General features: G+C 45.1%; 1 protein-coding gene across 13 annotated transcripts in view; it reads left to right on the top strand.

Moving 5' to 3' along the window:
* The window catches only part of RERE (arginine-glutamic acid dipeptide repeats), a 345,593-nt gene that overhangs the window by 272,124 nt on the left and 55,777 nt on the right, over nucleotides 1-17,692 (top strand). For all 13 annotated transcript variants that reach the window (XM_053400835.1, XM_053400844.1, XM_053400843.1 and 10 more), the window contains one exon: nucleotides 1,111-1,191. In XM_053400835.1, the coding sequence (XP_053256810.1) occupies nucleotides 1,111-1,191 (81 nt within the window). The remainder of the gene's footprint in view (nucleotides 1-1,110; nucleotides 1,192-17,692) is intronic.

Genomic DNA, 17,692 nt, shown 5'->3' with positions numbered 1-17,692 from the left:
AAACAGGCAAAGGAGAAACGCTGCTCTCTGCTTTGGCGGCGGCTGGTTTGTTGCTTCGGAGTTCTTCTTCCTCCTCCTCCTCTTCCCCCTCCCAGAAGGGAAATCACCCCTCCGCAGGGTGTGTGTTTGTTTGTTTGTTTGTGTGTGTGTGTGTGTCAGTTTGTACTTCAGTCATTTTTGTGCAATCGGTGTGCGCGCGTGCTTGTGTTTTGTGGTGGGGGAGAGCTTTGAAAAACCCTTTGCTCCTTCTCCGGCTCTCTTTTCAATCCGGATTTAAACATCACTTTGAAACTCTTCTTTTCTCCCCTCCACCCGCCTCCCACTCTCTGTGTATTTAGGGGAGGAGTGTTGGAACCGAGAAATCTGCAAACACAGAAGTGTTGAGTTTTTTGGGGAGGTGGGCTGGGCTGTATTTTGTGTGTTGCGGTTTGTTTTTGTTTTGTTTTTAATCATTGCCAAACTGGATTATTTGGGAAGCCCAAACGGAAGTCTTTGGCAGCCCTGGATTTTGGAACTAAATATGGACTAATTCTCCCCCCAAAAAGGTGGGGAATAGTGAAGCAGTCTTATTTCTTTTCCTGGAAGAGATTTATTTGGAAATCTTCTCCATATATGTCTGTCTGTATAAATATATATAAACTTTCAAAAGAAACATGGATGCTTTGAGCTCGGAATGAGTTTTTCATCTTTTCACAGCTCAGACAGCTACCCCCTTCTCTGTCCAGAATTGTAGAGAAGGAAAAGCACTCTTCTCTCGCTCCTCCACCCCCAGCTTAAGATGGAATTAGATCTTGCTTCAGGTTTTCAACATTTATTTTCACGGAAACCAGCAGCTTGCCTTCTCAAAGCCCTCCAAACAAAGCACACAGCCTATGTCATTTTGAGCTAAAAGGTTGTTTTTTCTCGTGTGTTTCTTTAAAAAAAAATCATTGAATCCTGGTTGAGACTTGAGACTGTAATTTGAAAATTTGCAATTTCTGTGGGACTTAACCTGCATATTTGTGCATGTTTTTGTGCAACCCCTAATCCGGTAACTTTTTAAACTACCGTGCTGGTTAAAGAGATTTTCTCTTTGCCTCTGCTGACATTCTATTTTTGTTTTAAACACAGAAACGCTTCATTAAAGGGCTCAGACAGTATGGGAAGAACTTCTTCAGGATCCGAAAAGAGCTGCTTCCCAATAAGGAAACAGTAAGTATCCATGGACTTTATGTAACTTGTTTGTGTGTGCGTGTTTTATGGCACTCTGCATTCCTCCATTTGATCGTACAAAGCTGTTGCCTTTTAACCCTGTGCTGGGCTTTTAACTCAGCTGCTTCTGGGACAGTTTTCAGAGCTGTTGTGTGCGGGTGTGTGTTTCCCCCCCCCTCAAAGCAATAGACTTGAGAAAGTAAACCAGTTTACTTTACAAACGCGTGTTTGATCAGATGGTGCTGGCAGCTTAGGGACACAGCTCAGACCTAATTTTAAATGGATGATGTGATGATAGTAGTTGCAAGGATAGTCGTTGCGTTACTAAACTTGAAGGCCGTATTGAAGCCCATTCTAATTACATTTCGAGGAACAGAAGTCTCTGTAGGGTGGGTCGGGGTGTCTGCCCTGGCTGTGTCGGGAGGTTGTTGTGTGTGTGTCACTTAACGCTTCGGCCGTTAGCAGATGACAGTTTTTGTTTCGCAGCCGATAGGATCCTTCCTGCCACTACACAACCATCCAGCTGACAGATTTATTTATTTTTGCTGAAAATCTTGCAGGTGCCTGCATTAGAGAAAACAAGAAATAAATGCCTTTCCTTTTAGAAAACAGGGGAGATTAGGATCGGTTGAGGTCTAGTAGTTCGTATCTCTAGAAGCTTCTGTTTTCAGAGCTGCTGGTAGTTTCTGTTTGCCGCTTGTAGAGGGGACAGGCTCCCTTTTTGCCTTTTGGTTAGGAAAAGAGCAATGAAAAACGGCAAGCAGAGGTAGTATTTGTCCCTGGGTGCTTGTTCCATGGGACACTTGCATATTTTTAAAGCAACATCAAGGTGATTGTTCAGCAAATGCTTAAAGAATGGTTTCTCATGGTGGAACCTCTTTGCCACGAAAATGTCGCCGTCTTCATTTCTCTGAACAGAGGCAGGCAGGGAGAGAGTCACTGTGATTGTGCGTCATGGTTTTAATTTAATTGAGTAACTTGGACTCTGAGGTTTTCCTCCATGGTGTGAAATACGACTGTTGAGCTACTGTGTTGTGACACGAGGACCTGTCATCGTGAAGGATTAATTGTAACATCACATACACCAGGCAGGCAGGCTTCCTGCAGAGTTTTTCTTGCTTTTTGTCCCCGCTATGGACAAACGATTATAAAGGAAAAGTAAACTTCTGCATTTTAATAACTTTCTCATTGGACAAAGGCTCTGGGAAGACAGTTATATCCTTTTCTTAATAAAACAAAAACAAATGGACACACACCCTAACAAACATTGGCTTTTCTAAAAATATATAAAGAAATAGGTTGTGAGCAGGTTTTTTTTTTTTACGTATCTAACAAAGTCCTTTTAAATTATTCACTCTCTGCAATGATACGTGTGTGTGTGTGTGTGTGTGTATTATTATTTTTGCAAAGTCAAGTGGGAAAAAGGAGGTTCGCCCAGTCACCCTCATTGGACTTTGAACTTGCCAAGTCACATAACTTGTGCCCTCCCCTTTAGAAGAAGGGTAAAAGCGGGGCAGGGAAGAGTTACAGGCTCTGTGAAAAAAAAGAACTCAGGGTGCTGATGCCACTCAAGCATCACATTTTTATTGTGGGAGGCCTAAACATTTTGTGTTAGAGGAGATGGGGCATTGAAGCTTGAGCTGTTTGATGTCCTGTGTTGGGGTCTCAACTGAGCGTCAGCCTCTCATGCCTCTAGTGGTAACTGATCTGCGAGTAACCTTTGACCTACAATGGGTTGTTTAATCCCTGCTTCCTGTTCTTGCCCACAGGTTTCCTCTTGCTTGATCTTGCCTCCTCAATCAGGCAGAGCTCAAGAATTGGGGTGGGGGCAGGGGGGACAGAGGGCAGGGCCGGACACAGACTTGCTCTTGTGTGCTTTAAAAAAGACAAAAAAGAATGCTTTTGATTTTACAAGCTTTCTTGATTTGTTTTCTCCTCCTAAAACGACCCCACCCCACCTTTTTTTTTTTTTTGCTTTAAATTGTTAAGAATGGGATAACACAGTAGGAAGGAAGGAAGGAAGGAAGGAAGGAAGGGAGGGAGGGAGGGAGGGAGGGAAAGGGCAACCCCATAGTGAAAGTGAATCTAGAGCAACACGAGCCTTGAAGGGGAAGAGTGGCTCTTGTTTGTTGGGATCATGACACAGCTAGGACCAGCTTGTTGTACCCTTGGGTGCAAGTTCCAAGGCATATTTACCTGGTCTTGGCTAATTTAGCTGGTGGTGACTGCCTTGAATTTAACCTTGGGAATGCCAGATAGAATGCATTACAACTGAGGATCTCTCTTTTATTTTGGATGATATTGTTTGGACTTCGCCTGCGCTTAATATTTTTATTATTTAAATACTAAGCATCTGGACTCCAGAATTTTTTACCTACCATTTGCATCCTTTGACCCAGAACCCAGTCCAAGGGCAGTGAAGAGGAGTTAGTTTTGGTGGGTTGTAGCCAAAACTAGTCCTACTCAAGAGTAGACCAGCTGAAATTAATGGATATGGCTAACTTAGGCCCATTAAATTAACTGGGTCTTCTTGAGTGGATGTGCCTTCTGCACATTATATTAGAATCATAGCCTTAGGCTAGTATTCTCCGACTTGAGTTTGTGCATGTGTATTAAATGGCAGTGTGAGCTTAAATTCCTTCTGGTTTGAAATTTCCTCATCTTGCAAACAAGCCCACAAAAAATTGCTAGCCTACCATGATTTTTATTAGCCTGCTTTCACATATGGATGGGATATAAGTGCATTTAAATAATTAATAAAATAAACATATTAGTCACCCATGGCATAAAGGAGCAGAAGGGCCAACTTTCCTAATTCTTTCCTTCCAGAAGTCTCCTAGTGGAGATTTCCTTGCCACCGGCAACCAAGCACAATGCTGCAGGAAAGTGCCCTAATTAAGGGGCAGAGAACCTGCTTTGCATGCAGACAGTGCCAGCTTCAATTTCCAATGGCCTCTCCAGATGGAGATGAGTCTGAAACCCTGGAGAGCCATTGCCAGTCGGTGTAGACAGTTGTGAACTAGGTGGACCAATGGTCTGACTCATCGTAAGGCAGCTTCCTAACAAAATGAATTTCAATAGGGACAAATGTAAGGTTCCACACTTAAGCAGGAAGAGGCTGCACAAACATATGATGGGGGACACCTGGCTTGCATGTGAAAAGGATCTCGGGGTCTTAGTAGACCACAAACTTAACATGAGTCAACTGTGTGATACTGCAACAAAAAATGCCATTCTAGGCTGCATCAACAGAAGTATAGTGTCCAGATCAAGGGAAGTCATAGTCCTGCTCTATTCTACCTTGGTAGAGCCACACCTGGAGTACTTTGTCCACTTCTGGGCACCACAATTTACAAAGGATATTGGCAAGTTGGAAGGTGTGCAGAGGAAGGTAACCAAGATGATCAAGGGTCTGGAAGCCAAGCCTTATGAGGAATGGTTGAGGGAGTTGGGTATGCTTAGCCTGGAAAAGAGACAACTGAGAGGTGGTGTGATAGCCACCTTCAAATATCTAAATGGATGGAGCCAGATCATTTTCTTCTGCTCTGGTGGCTAGGACCTGTACCAATGGCTTCAAGTTGCAAGAAAGGAGATTCCAATTAAACAAGAGGAGCTGCTTGACAGTCTCCCACCAGAGGTGGTGGACTCCCCTGAAGGTTTTTAAGCAGAAGTTGGATGGCCATCTGTCATGGTTGCTTTAGTTGAGATTCCTGCATTGCAGGGCATCAGACTAGATGTTCCTCAGGGTCCCTCCCAACTCTTACAATTCTATAGTAGCGGGGGGAAAGGACTCCCACATCCTATATATCTGCTATATTTGCTTTTCGAGTGTGGCAAGGGCACCTCTCGCCAATGAGTGTGGGCCCCTGGTGGGCATGTCTTTATAAACAGATTCTGCATTCTACTCCACATTTTGTGAGCTGGTTGTGCAGGAACCGAGGCTCCTAAGAATATTAGAAGAGCCGTGCTGGATCAGAACAAAGACCCATTTAGTCAAGCATCCACAATCCCACAATGACCAACCAGGTGTCTCTGGGAAGCCCAGGAGGAGGACACGAGATTGCAGTAGCCTCGCTTCCCCAGAGTTTGGCATTCAGAGATGTGCTGCCCCTGATCCTGGGGGGAAATGGAGCTATGTTATCACCATTATGGCTCATAGCCACTGATAACCTAATCCTCCATTAATTTGTCTGATCCCCTTTTAAAGTCATCCAGGTTGATGGCCATCACCACATCTTATTCTGAGTTTGGTCTCCTCCTTACAGAAACCAGTGTGCTGAGTCTGACGTAGGAAAACCTGACAATTTTAGAGGATTGAGATAGTTCAGGGCATGTGAACCTTGGAGAGGAAGAAGGGTTTGCATTTGCATTTTTATTTTCAGTTACTGACATATAAATTAATGCTACACATTTCCTTTGCAAACCAGACTATAACAAGTTGCCTGCCTGCCTGCCTGCCTGCCCGTCTGCCTGCCTGCCTTCACATACCAACCTGTCTTAAGTTATTTGCTGCTATTCAATAGCCTGAATGGAAAGAACTGTCTCTTTTTACAAAGGGGTTGGTTTCTGTTCGCCTGGAGGTGATAGTTACTTTGCTGTGCTGTTGCAGGTAACTGACTTTTCACCTGCTATAGGTTGATTTCCATGTTTCATTTTCATAATTTGTACACTTCCCTCCCCCCATTTATTAAAATTAAATGGTAGTTAAATTTCTTTTTGTCGTCTTACTTTTAATCGAGGGTTTAAGGAGATCCTATTCCTACAGATACACTCCCTTCATCCTTTCTTCTCAATAAACCAAGGTTTTAATTTTATCGTGCAGCTATTGATTTTTATTTTCTAGCCTGCTCTGTGGCTAGTTCTCTGGGCATGTTACAGTTAAAATAATTTGTGTTCTAATAAATACTGGATTGAAACATCTGTCAGATCTCACACCTGGGCCCTGAAAGGCCATAACTGAGGGTGACTAAGAATGTATCTGTTTATTCCATTGCTGTTATAAAGGTGTGTTGAAAGTAATTCTTAATGTTCCCGAAAAGGCAGTAGTGCAGTCTTCCTTGGGATCGTACTGCACAAAAATGCCAGGGGAAGATTACATGTTTTGTAAGTGACCACAAAGTAGGAAGTTAGCATGTCAGGGAGGCTGGGACATCTTAATGTGACCTTTCCACATGCAGAGAGAGAGAGAGGGAGGGAGGTGGGGGAACTAGGGAGCATCTAAATGTGCAGTTGCAGAGTTGAATTTTCAACTGGTACAATTTCAGGAGGACGGTACCACATGCTTCCTCATCCCACCCTTGCATCTGAATTTGTTTTGAGGGATTGGCCAAATGAGCTTTCAGCTTTTAGGTTGGGATGAGGTATGATGTGTGGAACCCTGAAGTTGCTGGACTGCACCCAAAGGTGTATTTTATTTTTTTAAGGCATTAATTCTGTCTCCTGTTTTCCTCTCAGGCCAAGGGCAGCATTGTTGGGACAGGTTGCCCGGGCTAAACAAATGGCGCTTTTAGTACCTTAGGAGGTAAGAATTACCACAGTGTTGCCCTTTCCAACGTCCAGAGTTATTTAATTTTAGATTCAGGGTCCCAGACAAACAGTGGCATTCTTGGCTCATTAACACTTAATCTAGTGTTACATAATCCCACAATTTGGCTTTCTTAAACAGTTTCTGCTGAAAAGACACACACACACACACAATGTATTGCAATGCTGCACATGTGGTTTGGAAAAGGTCAAGGTACCGTATATACTCCAGTATAAGCCGACCCAAATATAAGCTGAGGCACCTAATTTAACCACACAAAAAATGGGAAAACTTATTGACTGGATTATAAGCCGGTTCACCACACCACAAACCTCCTGGTGGGCCGGAGTGCATGTGTGTGCGCGTGCATGCGCACACGGCAGAGGGGGCTTCTCTCTTCCCCCCAGCCCCTCCCGCCCCCCTGCCTACCTAGGGTGCTGCCGAGTGGCAGAGGCTGGTGGCAGCAGCAGCGGCAGAGAAAGAACAAGCAGCCCCGTTCATCCTCTGCCGCCGCCGATAGCGGCAAAGGCGGAGGAGGAGGAAGGAGCAGCCCAAAAGGACCCTCACTCGAGTATAAGCTATGGGGGGCTTTTTCAGCATAAAAAATGTGCTGAAAAAGTCAGCTTATACTCGAGTATATACGGTACAGTGGTACCTCAGGTTAAGTACTTAATTAGTTCGGAGGTCCATTCTTAACCTGAAGCTGTTCTTAACCTGAAGCACCACTTTAGCTAATGGTGCCTCCTGCTGCTGCCGCGCTGCCGGAGCACAATTTCTCTTCTCATCCTGAAGCAAAGTTCTTAACCTGAAGCACTATTTCTGGGTTAGTGGAGTCTGTAACCTGAAGCGTATGTAACCCGAGGTACCACTGTACTTTTTTCTTAAGCCCACAGAAGTTTGGTAGGAAGTTTTGTTGGGGTCCTCAGCTCCACCTGTGCAATCTACACAGGCTGACTGTGAACAGATGCAGCAGTGCATTTGCAGGCTGGCTGGAGTTAATGATTCTCCCTCGTCCCTCCCACCTGCCCCCACTTAAACTGCAAATTTCCTTTAATGAAGGGAATGGGATAATTGCTTAGGCAAGGGCTTTTCACCCCCTCAGTGCAAAGCCCTGACTTCTCTGAACCTCAGACATTCCCACCCCTTTTAAATGTGGATCTCATAACACTTCTGTTTTTTTAATGCCGGGAGCAGAGCCTTAATTGTGCATAGACAGTATGGACACAACCCTCTTGCCCTGCTTTCCCACAGGAAGTCTTTATTTTTGTGTAGAAGGTTTGTTTCCCTAATGATGAGGCATATTAATATAGCGTCGGGGCCTTGGCTCTTAATTTTCTCACTTGCCATGTAAGCATTTTTGTTGTTGTCACTGCTCTTCAAATACCATACCTTCTCCCCCCCCCCACCTTAATAACTTGCTCCCTCCCTTTCCATCTCCCTCCCTCCCTCCTCTCTCTTCCTGATGCAACCAAAGCTGAAATTTCCCATTAGGGCTGGAATCGGCTGCCAACATAAACAACCCCTGCTTCTGCTCCTCTTCGTTCTGGCCTGCCTTGTTCTGGATATTACAGGAGGGGGAGGGATTTTTCGTTTCTGTGAAATCGCAGGCTGGTCTTCTGTTTATTAAGTCAGATAATGGCCTGATTCTGCCCCCCAACCCCTCTCTTTTTGTATTTAGCCACAGCAGAAATGCTGCATTAAAGTCCAGCCTGGTGGTCAACAGGCTGTAGGAATGGTAATTGGCTTGGCAGGGGCATCATTTATGGAGGGGGGAGGCCCGTCCTCCCTACTCCATCCTATGTTTCAAGCCTCATGGATCTATTCCTCCAGAATGCTTAGTTCTTGTGCAGTGCTACAAAATAGCTGCCACAAAACTTCCAATGTACACTGGATTGTGTGTGTGTGTGTGTGTGTGTGTGTGTGTGTGTGTTTTTACATCCATTTTTCTTCATTTGGTCCCCTTCAATGTAAATATGTACAAATGCAGGCCTCCGAGTCGCGCAATCAATCTTGTCTCCTGAAATCTTTGCCCACTCTCACCCACACAACAGACTGCAACAGTGGGCCTGCTGGTTTGCTCAGAATTGGCAAGCCATTCGCATATGCTGCAAAGCCATCTCTCCCCTTCCCTCAGCTCCCCCGGTAAGGGATGTTTCCCCACTGAATGTCTAATCTACCCCACTCATTTAAACCATTAATCTCAGACACACTTCACAAAGACCAGCCTCTGCCGTGATCCAGCAGGTATCTTCTTGTGTTCTTGTGCCACCTAAGCAAGGATCCAGACACCACACGCAGACTGTTTGTTCTAGGAACAAACGTAGGGATATGAGAAACAGAGATTTCCAGAACATCCCAAAATTATAAGTTCTTGGTGTGGGGAGGCCTTGTGTCTTAGAGAGAGAGAGAGAGAGAGAGAGAGAGAGAGAGAGAGAGAGACTGACAGTACATGTAAAGTGAACACCCAGATGTGGGTGGGGAGAGGGAAATTCTCATGTTTGAGTCCTCACCATCAAAGGCTTTCTGCACGTGGAAAGGTAGCATGTCAGTGAGAATGGTTCTTTCTTGAGCTGGCCTCACCTGCCAAAGCAATATCTTTAGCTCTCCACGTGAACTCAGTTTCTGATGGAAAGGAGCAGTTGAAACACGGCACTGCTGTTGCTCCATTATCAACTGGTACGGATCCTAGAATCAATAGAATTGTAGACATGGAAGGGCGCCCAAGGGTTATCTAGTCCAACCCCCCTGCAATGCAGGAATCTCGGCACACAGTACCATGTACTTGTCCTAAAAATTTGACCAGGCTCAAATTTAGTAGTAATGACTTTTTAAAAATTTATTTGGACTTCTAGTACCAAAGAGAGATGATGAAACGTGAACCAGTAGGCATGATCTCTGAAGTTAACGGAGATGCCTTGAAAGCAGTTAAGTTGAAGGTATTTTCTCCAGATTTTTCTGGGATCCTAGTGGGTTGAGGATCTGATTGTTAAAGCTGATGATCTACCTACCATGTTAGCTGATAGCAAGAAGGGCTTTGCTTGAAGACCCGCATTCTGACAACTTGTGCAATCCTGCTGTGCGCATAGACTCCGCTTGCTTGTGCTGAGTATGACTTCATAGCTTAAAACTTCAGCCGAGTATGCAATTCCAGTGCTATTTTTGGCCAGCAAGTCTTTGGTTTTCAAGTTTTGCCTTGCACAGGTGTTCTGAATGGGCCTGGCAGGTATGCATCTTCCCACCTTGAGACTATGCATATCCAAAAGGCTTACAGCCTTGTTTCCACCACATCTACCTCAATGCACTGCTGGATACAGATGGAAAAAAGCAAATTTGTGGCAGTGGAGGCGGAAAAGCGACATTCCACCACAGAGAGATTGAACCAATCCCTCTGGAGAGATTTCAGTGAGGGATTAAGCAACCAAGACAAGGAAGTACATTTTAATAACATGGAAGTATTAAAAAGAGACAGAAAAGAATTAAACATGCACATAGTTTACTGCATGGATAGCCAACGTGGTTCCCTCCAGATTTTTTCAGACTGCATCTCCCACCGTCCCTGGCTATTTGCCATGCTAGCTGGGGATGATGGGAGTTGGAGTCCACAACATCTAGAACAGGAACCATTGGTTATCCATGCACATAGGAAAAAAAGGATCCTCAGAGAATTAAAAATACCCAAGTTGTCTAGTGTGGAACCATGTCAGCTTAAATTGTTTGCAATTTTCACAGTGACAAAAGTTTACCCTTAGCCAAGCTGCTTATTGGAGCAGGGTGGTAAAGATATTTCTGGGATGTTGCATGCTGGCTACACTTGTTTATGGACTTTCAAAGACTATGATGGTGAGCTACTAGGGCTCAGTTGAGTTGGAGGCAGCCATTTGATGTGAGAGAAAGCAAGCGCCTGTCCCCTGCAGCCTCCGGGAGCAGAGCCAAGTTCTTTAACCTCTTGGCTGCTGCCCTGCTTGAGTAGCCCCTCCCGTGCCCCGAAATATATTTCCAGATGCAGTTGTCCCCGAAATCATAAAACAGGAGCTGGCCTTCTGGTGCCAACATTGGATTCTGCTAGCTCTGTTTACCACGGGCAGTAAATCAAGCCAGCTATTTATGCAGCAGCTCTGTTTTCTAGTTTACTTAGGAGATTGAAACCATGGTGTTTGCTTTTGTTCATCAGGTTTACTGTGTGCTAGAAGTAAAATATTATTGCAAGCAAGAGGGGAGCCATTAGCAGATTGCATCTTGCCTGTGCTGTGAGCCAATGACTCCGCTGCTGGTTTCTGAGAGAGGAAGGTACTTACTTGGGAGAGCAGAGCCAAATTCTGTAGGGGAAATCTATGCCCCGCTGCCTGGTTTTTCTACACACACACTCACTTTTAAAATTTTGGAATGCTCTTGTTTTCCCCCAGTAATTCCTACGTGATTCCTCATATTGTTACATCATCTACTATATATTTTGGAAACTTGTGCATCTGCCTTCTATGCCGGGGGTCCCCAGACTGTGATCCCCGGTGGTCTGCGGCATATCTGTGAATTTGTGGTTAAAGATGGGAGATGGCTTATCCATCACATTAACTATTCATGCTGATTTAGTTGTATTTTTATTGCTTCTTTTATTTTTTGTATTGTATTTTATTGTCATACAATGTGACAATACATTGTCGACGGTACAAATGTGTTTGGGTCCCATATATCTGGAGATCCCTAAGGACTGAAACAGCAGTCTTAAGACATATGCTTTGTTCCTGTGACTCTCGTGGCCATTAGGGAAGAGCCTTAGGTCAGTGATATTTCACACACTTGTCATGCAGAAAGTCCCAGGTTCAGTCCCCAGCAACCACTGGTACAGCTGCTGCTGCTGCCAGTCTTTGTAGACAATACTGAACTGACTCATTCTAAGGAGCTTCCTTTGGCATGGCCAGCAGGCAGTATAAACTTGGAATCTTCTGCCATCTCCAGGGATATCCCAGTAGGCACATAAATGGACTCTTCAGCAGACAAGTCAATATGGAAACATTGTCCTGAGAGTAGGAAGTTTGACAAGCAATTGCCCTCTGAACCATCTTCAAACTGTGCTCCCTCATCACTTGCTGAAGAGGTGCTCCCTCTGTTCCTGGGGAGCTACAGTTGGCCCTCTGCAAATCTCTCTTTTTATATTACAAGCTGATCCAGTATCTTTTGCCTGCTTAGACAAAGAGAGAGATCTCTCCATTTTCAGCTAAGATAAGGAAGACCTAAGTGGCCCTTTTCTCTTTCACCTGCCCCAAAATGTGTGCCCATCTCCTGCGCAGTTTGGGGAAATAAGATGCATGGTCTTAGAAATATAATGCAGTTTCAGCTTTTTAGGCAAGTCTCCTTCCTTCCTGTTTGAAACATCTCAGCTTGACCCTTGAAGCATAGTTTGCATTCCTGGCTGGTAGGGAGGATCCTTCAGCTGTTTGGCTACACACCAGCAGAGGCCTCTGCAGTTAGTGAGTCGCCTTATTAAGGCTCATGGTAGGGGCTGTGCTTGGGCGAAAACTGTGCCTTTATAAAAAAAGCTTCCTTAGATCAGCTTTTGACAACCTGATGCCCTTCAGATGTTTGGACCTACATCTCTCATCAGCCCCAGCCACCACGGCTGTTGGGAGCTGTAGCCCAGAGCATCTGGAGGGGGCTGGGTTAGGATAGGTGGCCTTAGATGTTCATGTATTACAGTGATGGCTAAACTTGGCCCTTCAGCTGTTTTGGGACTACAATTCCCATCATCCCTGACCACTTGTTCTGTTAGCTAAGGATGATGGGAGTTGTAGTCCCAAAACAGCTGGAGGGCCAAGTTTGGCCATCACTGATGTACTATATTACATAGCCAATTGAAATAGCACAACATTGGAGAAGAAGCTGTTTCTTTTGGGTGTGGCCAGCCTCAACATAATAATATAATAATTTTTTTATTATTTATACCCCCTGCCCTTCCTGGTTCAGAAAACCAGGCTTAGGGCGGCTAATAACAAATTTAAAACACTTAATTGAAATACAACATAGAAGCAGCATAAAATACAGTATAAAAGCATGAATAACAATAAAATTCAGAGTTCAAAAATCAATTTGGGGGAAATCCATCCAATAAACATTGGATAGTCACCAGGGCTAGCTGGCTGAATTGGTCTTACTTGGGCCAGCTAGGAGGCCAGGGGAGAATTAGCTGTGGGATCTCAGAGCCGGTAATCTTCATAAAAGGGGAGGGGGGGAGGGGAAGGGAAGGGAAGGGAAATAAAAGGGGTAAGGCACCTTTCAGAATAGACTGGCACCATCTTGATTGGTGCCAACCTATTTTGAACACCTGGTGACATGGAGGCTAAAATAAAGTGCTCTATCGGCTTTTTTGAAAACATTTCATCCCTTCCTACCCTCTCATTTTCTTAGGGGAATTAGGAGAAGAAGGGGGGAAAGAGTGTGTAGAGAGTTTAGCAAATACCCATCTCCAACATGGCTGATGAGCCAGCCCACAGCTTGTCCAGGAGACTTGCCCTGGACTTTGCTCCTTTGAGGATGACTCTCATTGCCAGTAGTGGCTGTTGGCTATTGGGACTTTTAGGACTGAAGGCAAGGAGGCTAACAGTAGGTGGAGCCAGAGTGAACGACAGGCAGAGCCCGCTAACTCTGGCTTTTTGCCTCCAACCACCTCCTTCCTGAGACAACCCTGCAACGAAGGAAGAGGGAAGTGACAGTCGGTGCTGGGCATGGTTGAAAGTAAGAAGTCAGGCAGGTGGGAGCTGAATTAGTGGGCACACGGAGGTTGGTGGGGCGATGCCCCATTTGCTCTAAGGCACCAGCCTCCACTTCTCCTTGGACCAGCCTGGGATACCCCATCCGCTTTGTTGCACAGAACATCCTTTCAGTTGTTTTGGAATAGATCTACTTCAAGAAAAGCTTCCATTCTTGCCTCTTTCGAAGTGGCTTTGTATGCATGGGAGAACTTCCTGGTGGATAGTGCCCTAGGTTAATTGGAGCAAAGAGGAATGCCAGTTTGATTCCTCCTCCTCTTCCACTTCCCATACCAGCTTTTATGGGGCAGCCCTGCCCTCTCCTGCCGTGGCTCAGGGAGTTATTTCATGCTCTGTGAAGCTGGGTAGCCAGAGAGCCTTCTTCCTCCTGCAGTAGCATTTTCTCCCTTTCTGCACACAGGGCTTTTCTGACCTAAAAGGTAGGCCTTGCTTCAAGCCCTTCCTTGCAGCCAGGGTTGCTTGGGGGTGGGGCCTTTGCTAATGCTGTTGCAAAACATATTAGGTGGCTTTCGTCTTTGTTCAAAAGTTGCGCTGAAAGCCCTGGGCGCGGGGCCAGAGGGGAGGATGTGATACACGGGAAATGTTTTCTTTTTCCCTTTGTGCCTGTTGGAGTTTTGATTAGCTTTGTTGCCAGTAAGCTTAATTATGTTCCCTCGCCTTAAAAAAAGAAAGAAAGAAGAAGGAAAGGAGACGACTCTTGCCAGGGCTCCCAAACTTTCATTACTTAAACTAGAAGATAAATTAATCAAATCTCTCTTTACAACTACCTGCTTGTTTTCTTCTTCTTCTGAAAGTAGCAAAATGATTCGGTGGTGGTGGTGATTAGCCACCCATCTGACTGGGTAGCCCCAGCCATTCTAAGCAGCTTTTGGCAAAATATATAAACATCAGTACAGCTTGTTAAATGTGTAGTGGCCAGGGGCATGGCAATAGCCATACATGTCCACTTGATCATTTTGATCTGCAGAACTGGCACTGCCAGAGGTGCCACATAATACTTGCAACAAATTGGTCTTTTATTGTGGCAGCACATACCCTTTGGAACTCCCCGCCTATTGATGTAAGGCAGCTGCCTTCACTGTGCTCTTTTTGGCACCTGCTAAACATACTTTTGTTTAGATAAGCCTATACAGAAAGTTGGCATGCACTTTAATCCCTTTTTGCCTACTGTTGATTTTTAGATACATTTTTAAACTGTCTTTTTACAGTGCTATCAAATACCTCTCGTGTTTCAGCAATCTTGGGCCATGCAGCACAGATGGACAGTGCTGTGTAGAATAATTGCACCAATTTAGCGAAAAGGTGTAGGTTTTTTGTTTTTTTGTTTATTGTAAATTGATTAGAGGTTTTATTGTAATCTAGTGGCATGTAAATTTTGTTAAGTAAACAAATTCAAAGCTTACACATCCATATTAACAAGTACAAGCCCTAGGGACACCCAAATCCATTTTATTTTATTCCAGAAGGAAGGCAGGCAGACAGATGGACCATCAAATGTAGGGGACTTCCTCACGAGCTGGAAACAGTAGTCTATGCTTGCTCTAGTTGCTTCCTGTTCTGGCTTGACTTCAGTTTTGTTCTTCCATCGTCTGTAGCTTACAGGTGCAGTTTGGTGCCTGTTAACAGCACAACACTATCCCCTAAAGTTTCTCACACACTTATGTTACTAACTTCAGGAATTTACCACCTTACTCTGGGACAGAACCTATCCAAATTTAAGGTGCTTTTAAATCCATCAGATTTGATGGAAGACACTTAAGCAAGTACTTAACTTTCCCCTTGAAATCAGTAGGATAGGAAAGCGCCCACATTGTGGCTGCTTTAAGATTCAGGACAGACAAAAGAAGTCGTCCTCCACCTAGTGCAGGGGTAGGCAAGCTAAGGCCCGGGGGCCAGGTGCGGCCCAATTGCCTTCTAAATCTGGCCCATGGACGGTCCGGGAATCAGTGTGTTTTTCCATGAGTAGAATGTGTGCTTTTATTTAAAATGCTTCTCTGGGTTATTTGTGGGGCATAGGAATTCGTTTATATATTTTTTTCAAAATATAGTCCAGCCCACCACATGGTCTGAGGGACGGTGGACCAGCCCACAGCTGAAAAAGGTTGCTGACCCCAACCTAGTGCATAGTTAAAACTATGGTGTTCGCTTCTACAAGGGGCAGTGATGGTCACCAACTTGGTTGTCTTGAAAAGAGGATGAGACAGATTCATAGAAGAGAAAGTTATCTATGTTCTCCTAGCCTAAGATGGCTGTGCTGTGCTTCCAGAGGCAGAGGCAGTAATGCTTCTGAATACCAGCTGCTGGAAACCACAGTGTGGGTTGCGCTCAGATCCTGCTTGCTAGTCTCCCTAATCCAGCAGGTGGTTCTTAATGCTGTTATTGTTTATAGTGTCTTGGCTCAACATAGGTAAATGTTGCATTTTCAGTGTAGAGTTTTGTTTTCCATTGTGTGGGATGGTGGGAGAATATTCCATGCTCCCTGTATTCTCCAAACATGACCTCCCCACCCACCCCACCCAATTACAGTGCTCTCAAATACCTCTCTGTTTCAGCAATCTTAGGCCATGCAGCACAGATGGGCAGCGCTGTTCAGAATAATTGCACTAAATTGCTGAAAAGAAAGAAACCCCCTGAGAAATGTGGGGGGCACTGGGAGAGAAAAAGACTTGGAGGAAGCATCAGCAAATGAAAAAACAGACCACAGAAACATAAACCACCCACGATTGTTAGCTGGCAACCTAAGGTTTTGAAAACTTTCTTTTCTCCGTCTCCCAAACTCTGTGAACCTGCCCCCCCACGTTTCAGCTTGTCCGCTTTGCATTCCTGGTTCATTCTTAAAGAGTCCAGTGGCAACATTTTCAAACACTGCTACTTGCTTATCAAAAGAGATGGCATTTTCCTCAAGGACAGGAACGATGGTGAGTGGTACAGAGTTGACTGATGACTGCAGTGGTGGGTGCATGCCCAAATTATTGAAATCTCCTCGGCATCAAGGTCCAGCCGCAGGATTGGATTGAGGGACATGCTGACTGCACACTGTCATAGTACAGTCGTACCTTGGATCCCGAATGCCTTGCGAGTCGAACTTTTTGGCTCCCAAACTCAAACCCAGAAGTGAGTATTTTGGTTTGCGAACATTCTTTGCAACCTGAACGTCTGACACAGCTTCTGATTGGCTGCAGGAGCTTCCTGCAGCCTATTGGAAGCCATGCCTTGGTTTCCGAATGTTTTGGAAGTCGAACGGACTTCCGGAATGGATTCCGTTTGACTTCCCAGGTACGTGAGATGCAGTCCACTCTGGGAAAAGCATCTTGCAGCTTCTGCGCAGAAAGGTGCATTGGGGGCTGTACTGTTAATAGAAACAGGTGTTTGGTGATGTTGGAGGCATCCCAACAAAAAACAGCCAGTGGGGTCTTTTTGCAGCAGATCCATCCAGAATCTCTCCCATGATGCAAGCAACACAGGTGTTGTTTCTCCCTAAAGCAAGTAGGTGATGTTTGATGGTTGGATTTTGCTTGCATTTTGTAGAAGGCCTTTATATAGGAAGCTGCTGTTTCCCAGTTTAGACCATTGGCCCATCTTGCTCAGCATTGTCTACTCTGACTGGCGGCGGCCCCCCAGGGTTTCAGACAGAAAACATTCCTAGCCCTACCTGGAGATAACATTGGGAATTGAACATGGGACCTCCTGCACACACAGCTGATGCACTGCCACTCAGCTACAGCTCTTCCCTGTAGTTGGGCGTTACATCCTCATCGCTTTTAAACTCCTTTGAATATGGTACATGGCTCTTTTCCCCTTTCCTTTCCCTCTCCCCCTAGTTGACCAGAAAAGGGTGTTTTTGGAGCTTTGACAGCTGCATTTCTCTGGATTCATGCTTGATTTCCCTCCAATTCAGTTGACACAAAGGCCACACGTCCTGCCTGGCTTTTTCATTTGTCACAGTAAACTAGCAGAGCTTGGGTGTCGTGATGGCTTTCATTTGGAAAGCCAATAGCTTCACAGAAAATGCATACTTTGTTGTCGTTGTTGTTTCTGCTTTGGGATCTGAAATGCTGTCCTGGTGGGCTTTTGCCGTTTTCCAGGCCCTCTGTTAAAATGCACAAGGGGCTGCTTCGTGCACACAGGGCTGCTCAAACAGCACGTGTTCCTCCTTTCCTGCATTGCTCTGTCCTCTGCAAAGCCCATAATAACTCTGTGGGTTGTTCATCTGGAC

The sequence above is a fragment of the Podarcis raffonei genome, chromosome 8 (genome assembly GCF_027172205.1).
Source record: "Podarcis raffonei isolate rPodRaf1 chromosome 8, rPodRaf1.pri, whole genome shotgun sequence".
Taxonomy (NCBI): Eukaryota; Metazoa; Chordata; class Lepidosauria; order Squamata; family Lacertidae; genus Podarcis; species Podarcis raffonei.
This window is presented reverse-complemented; position numbering and strand designations above follow the sequence as displayed.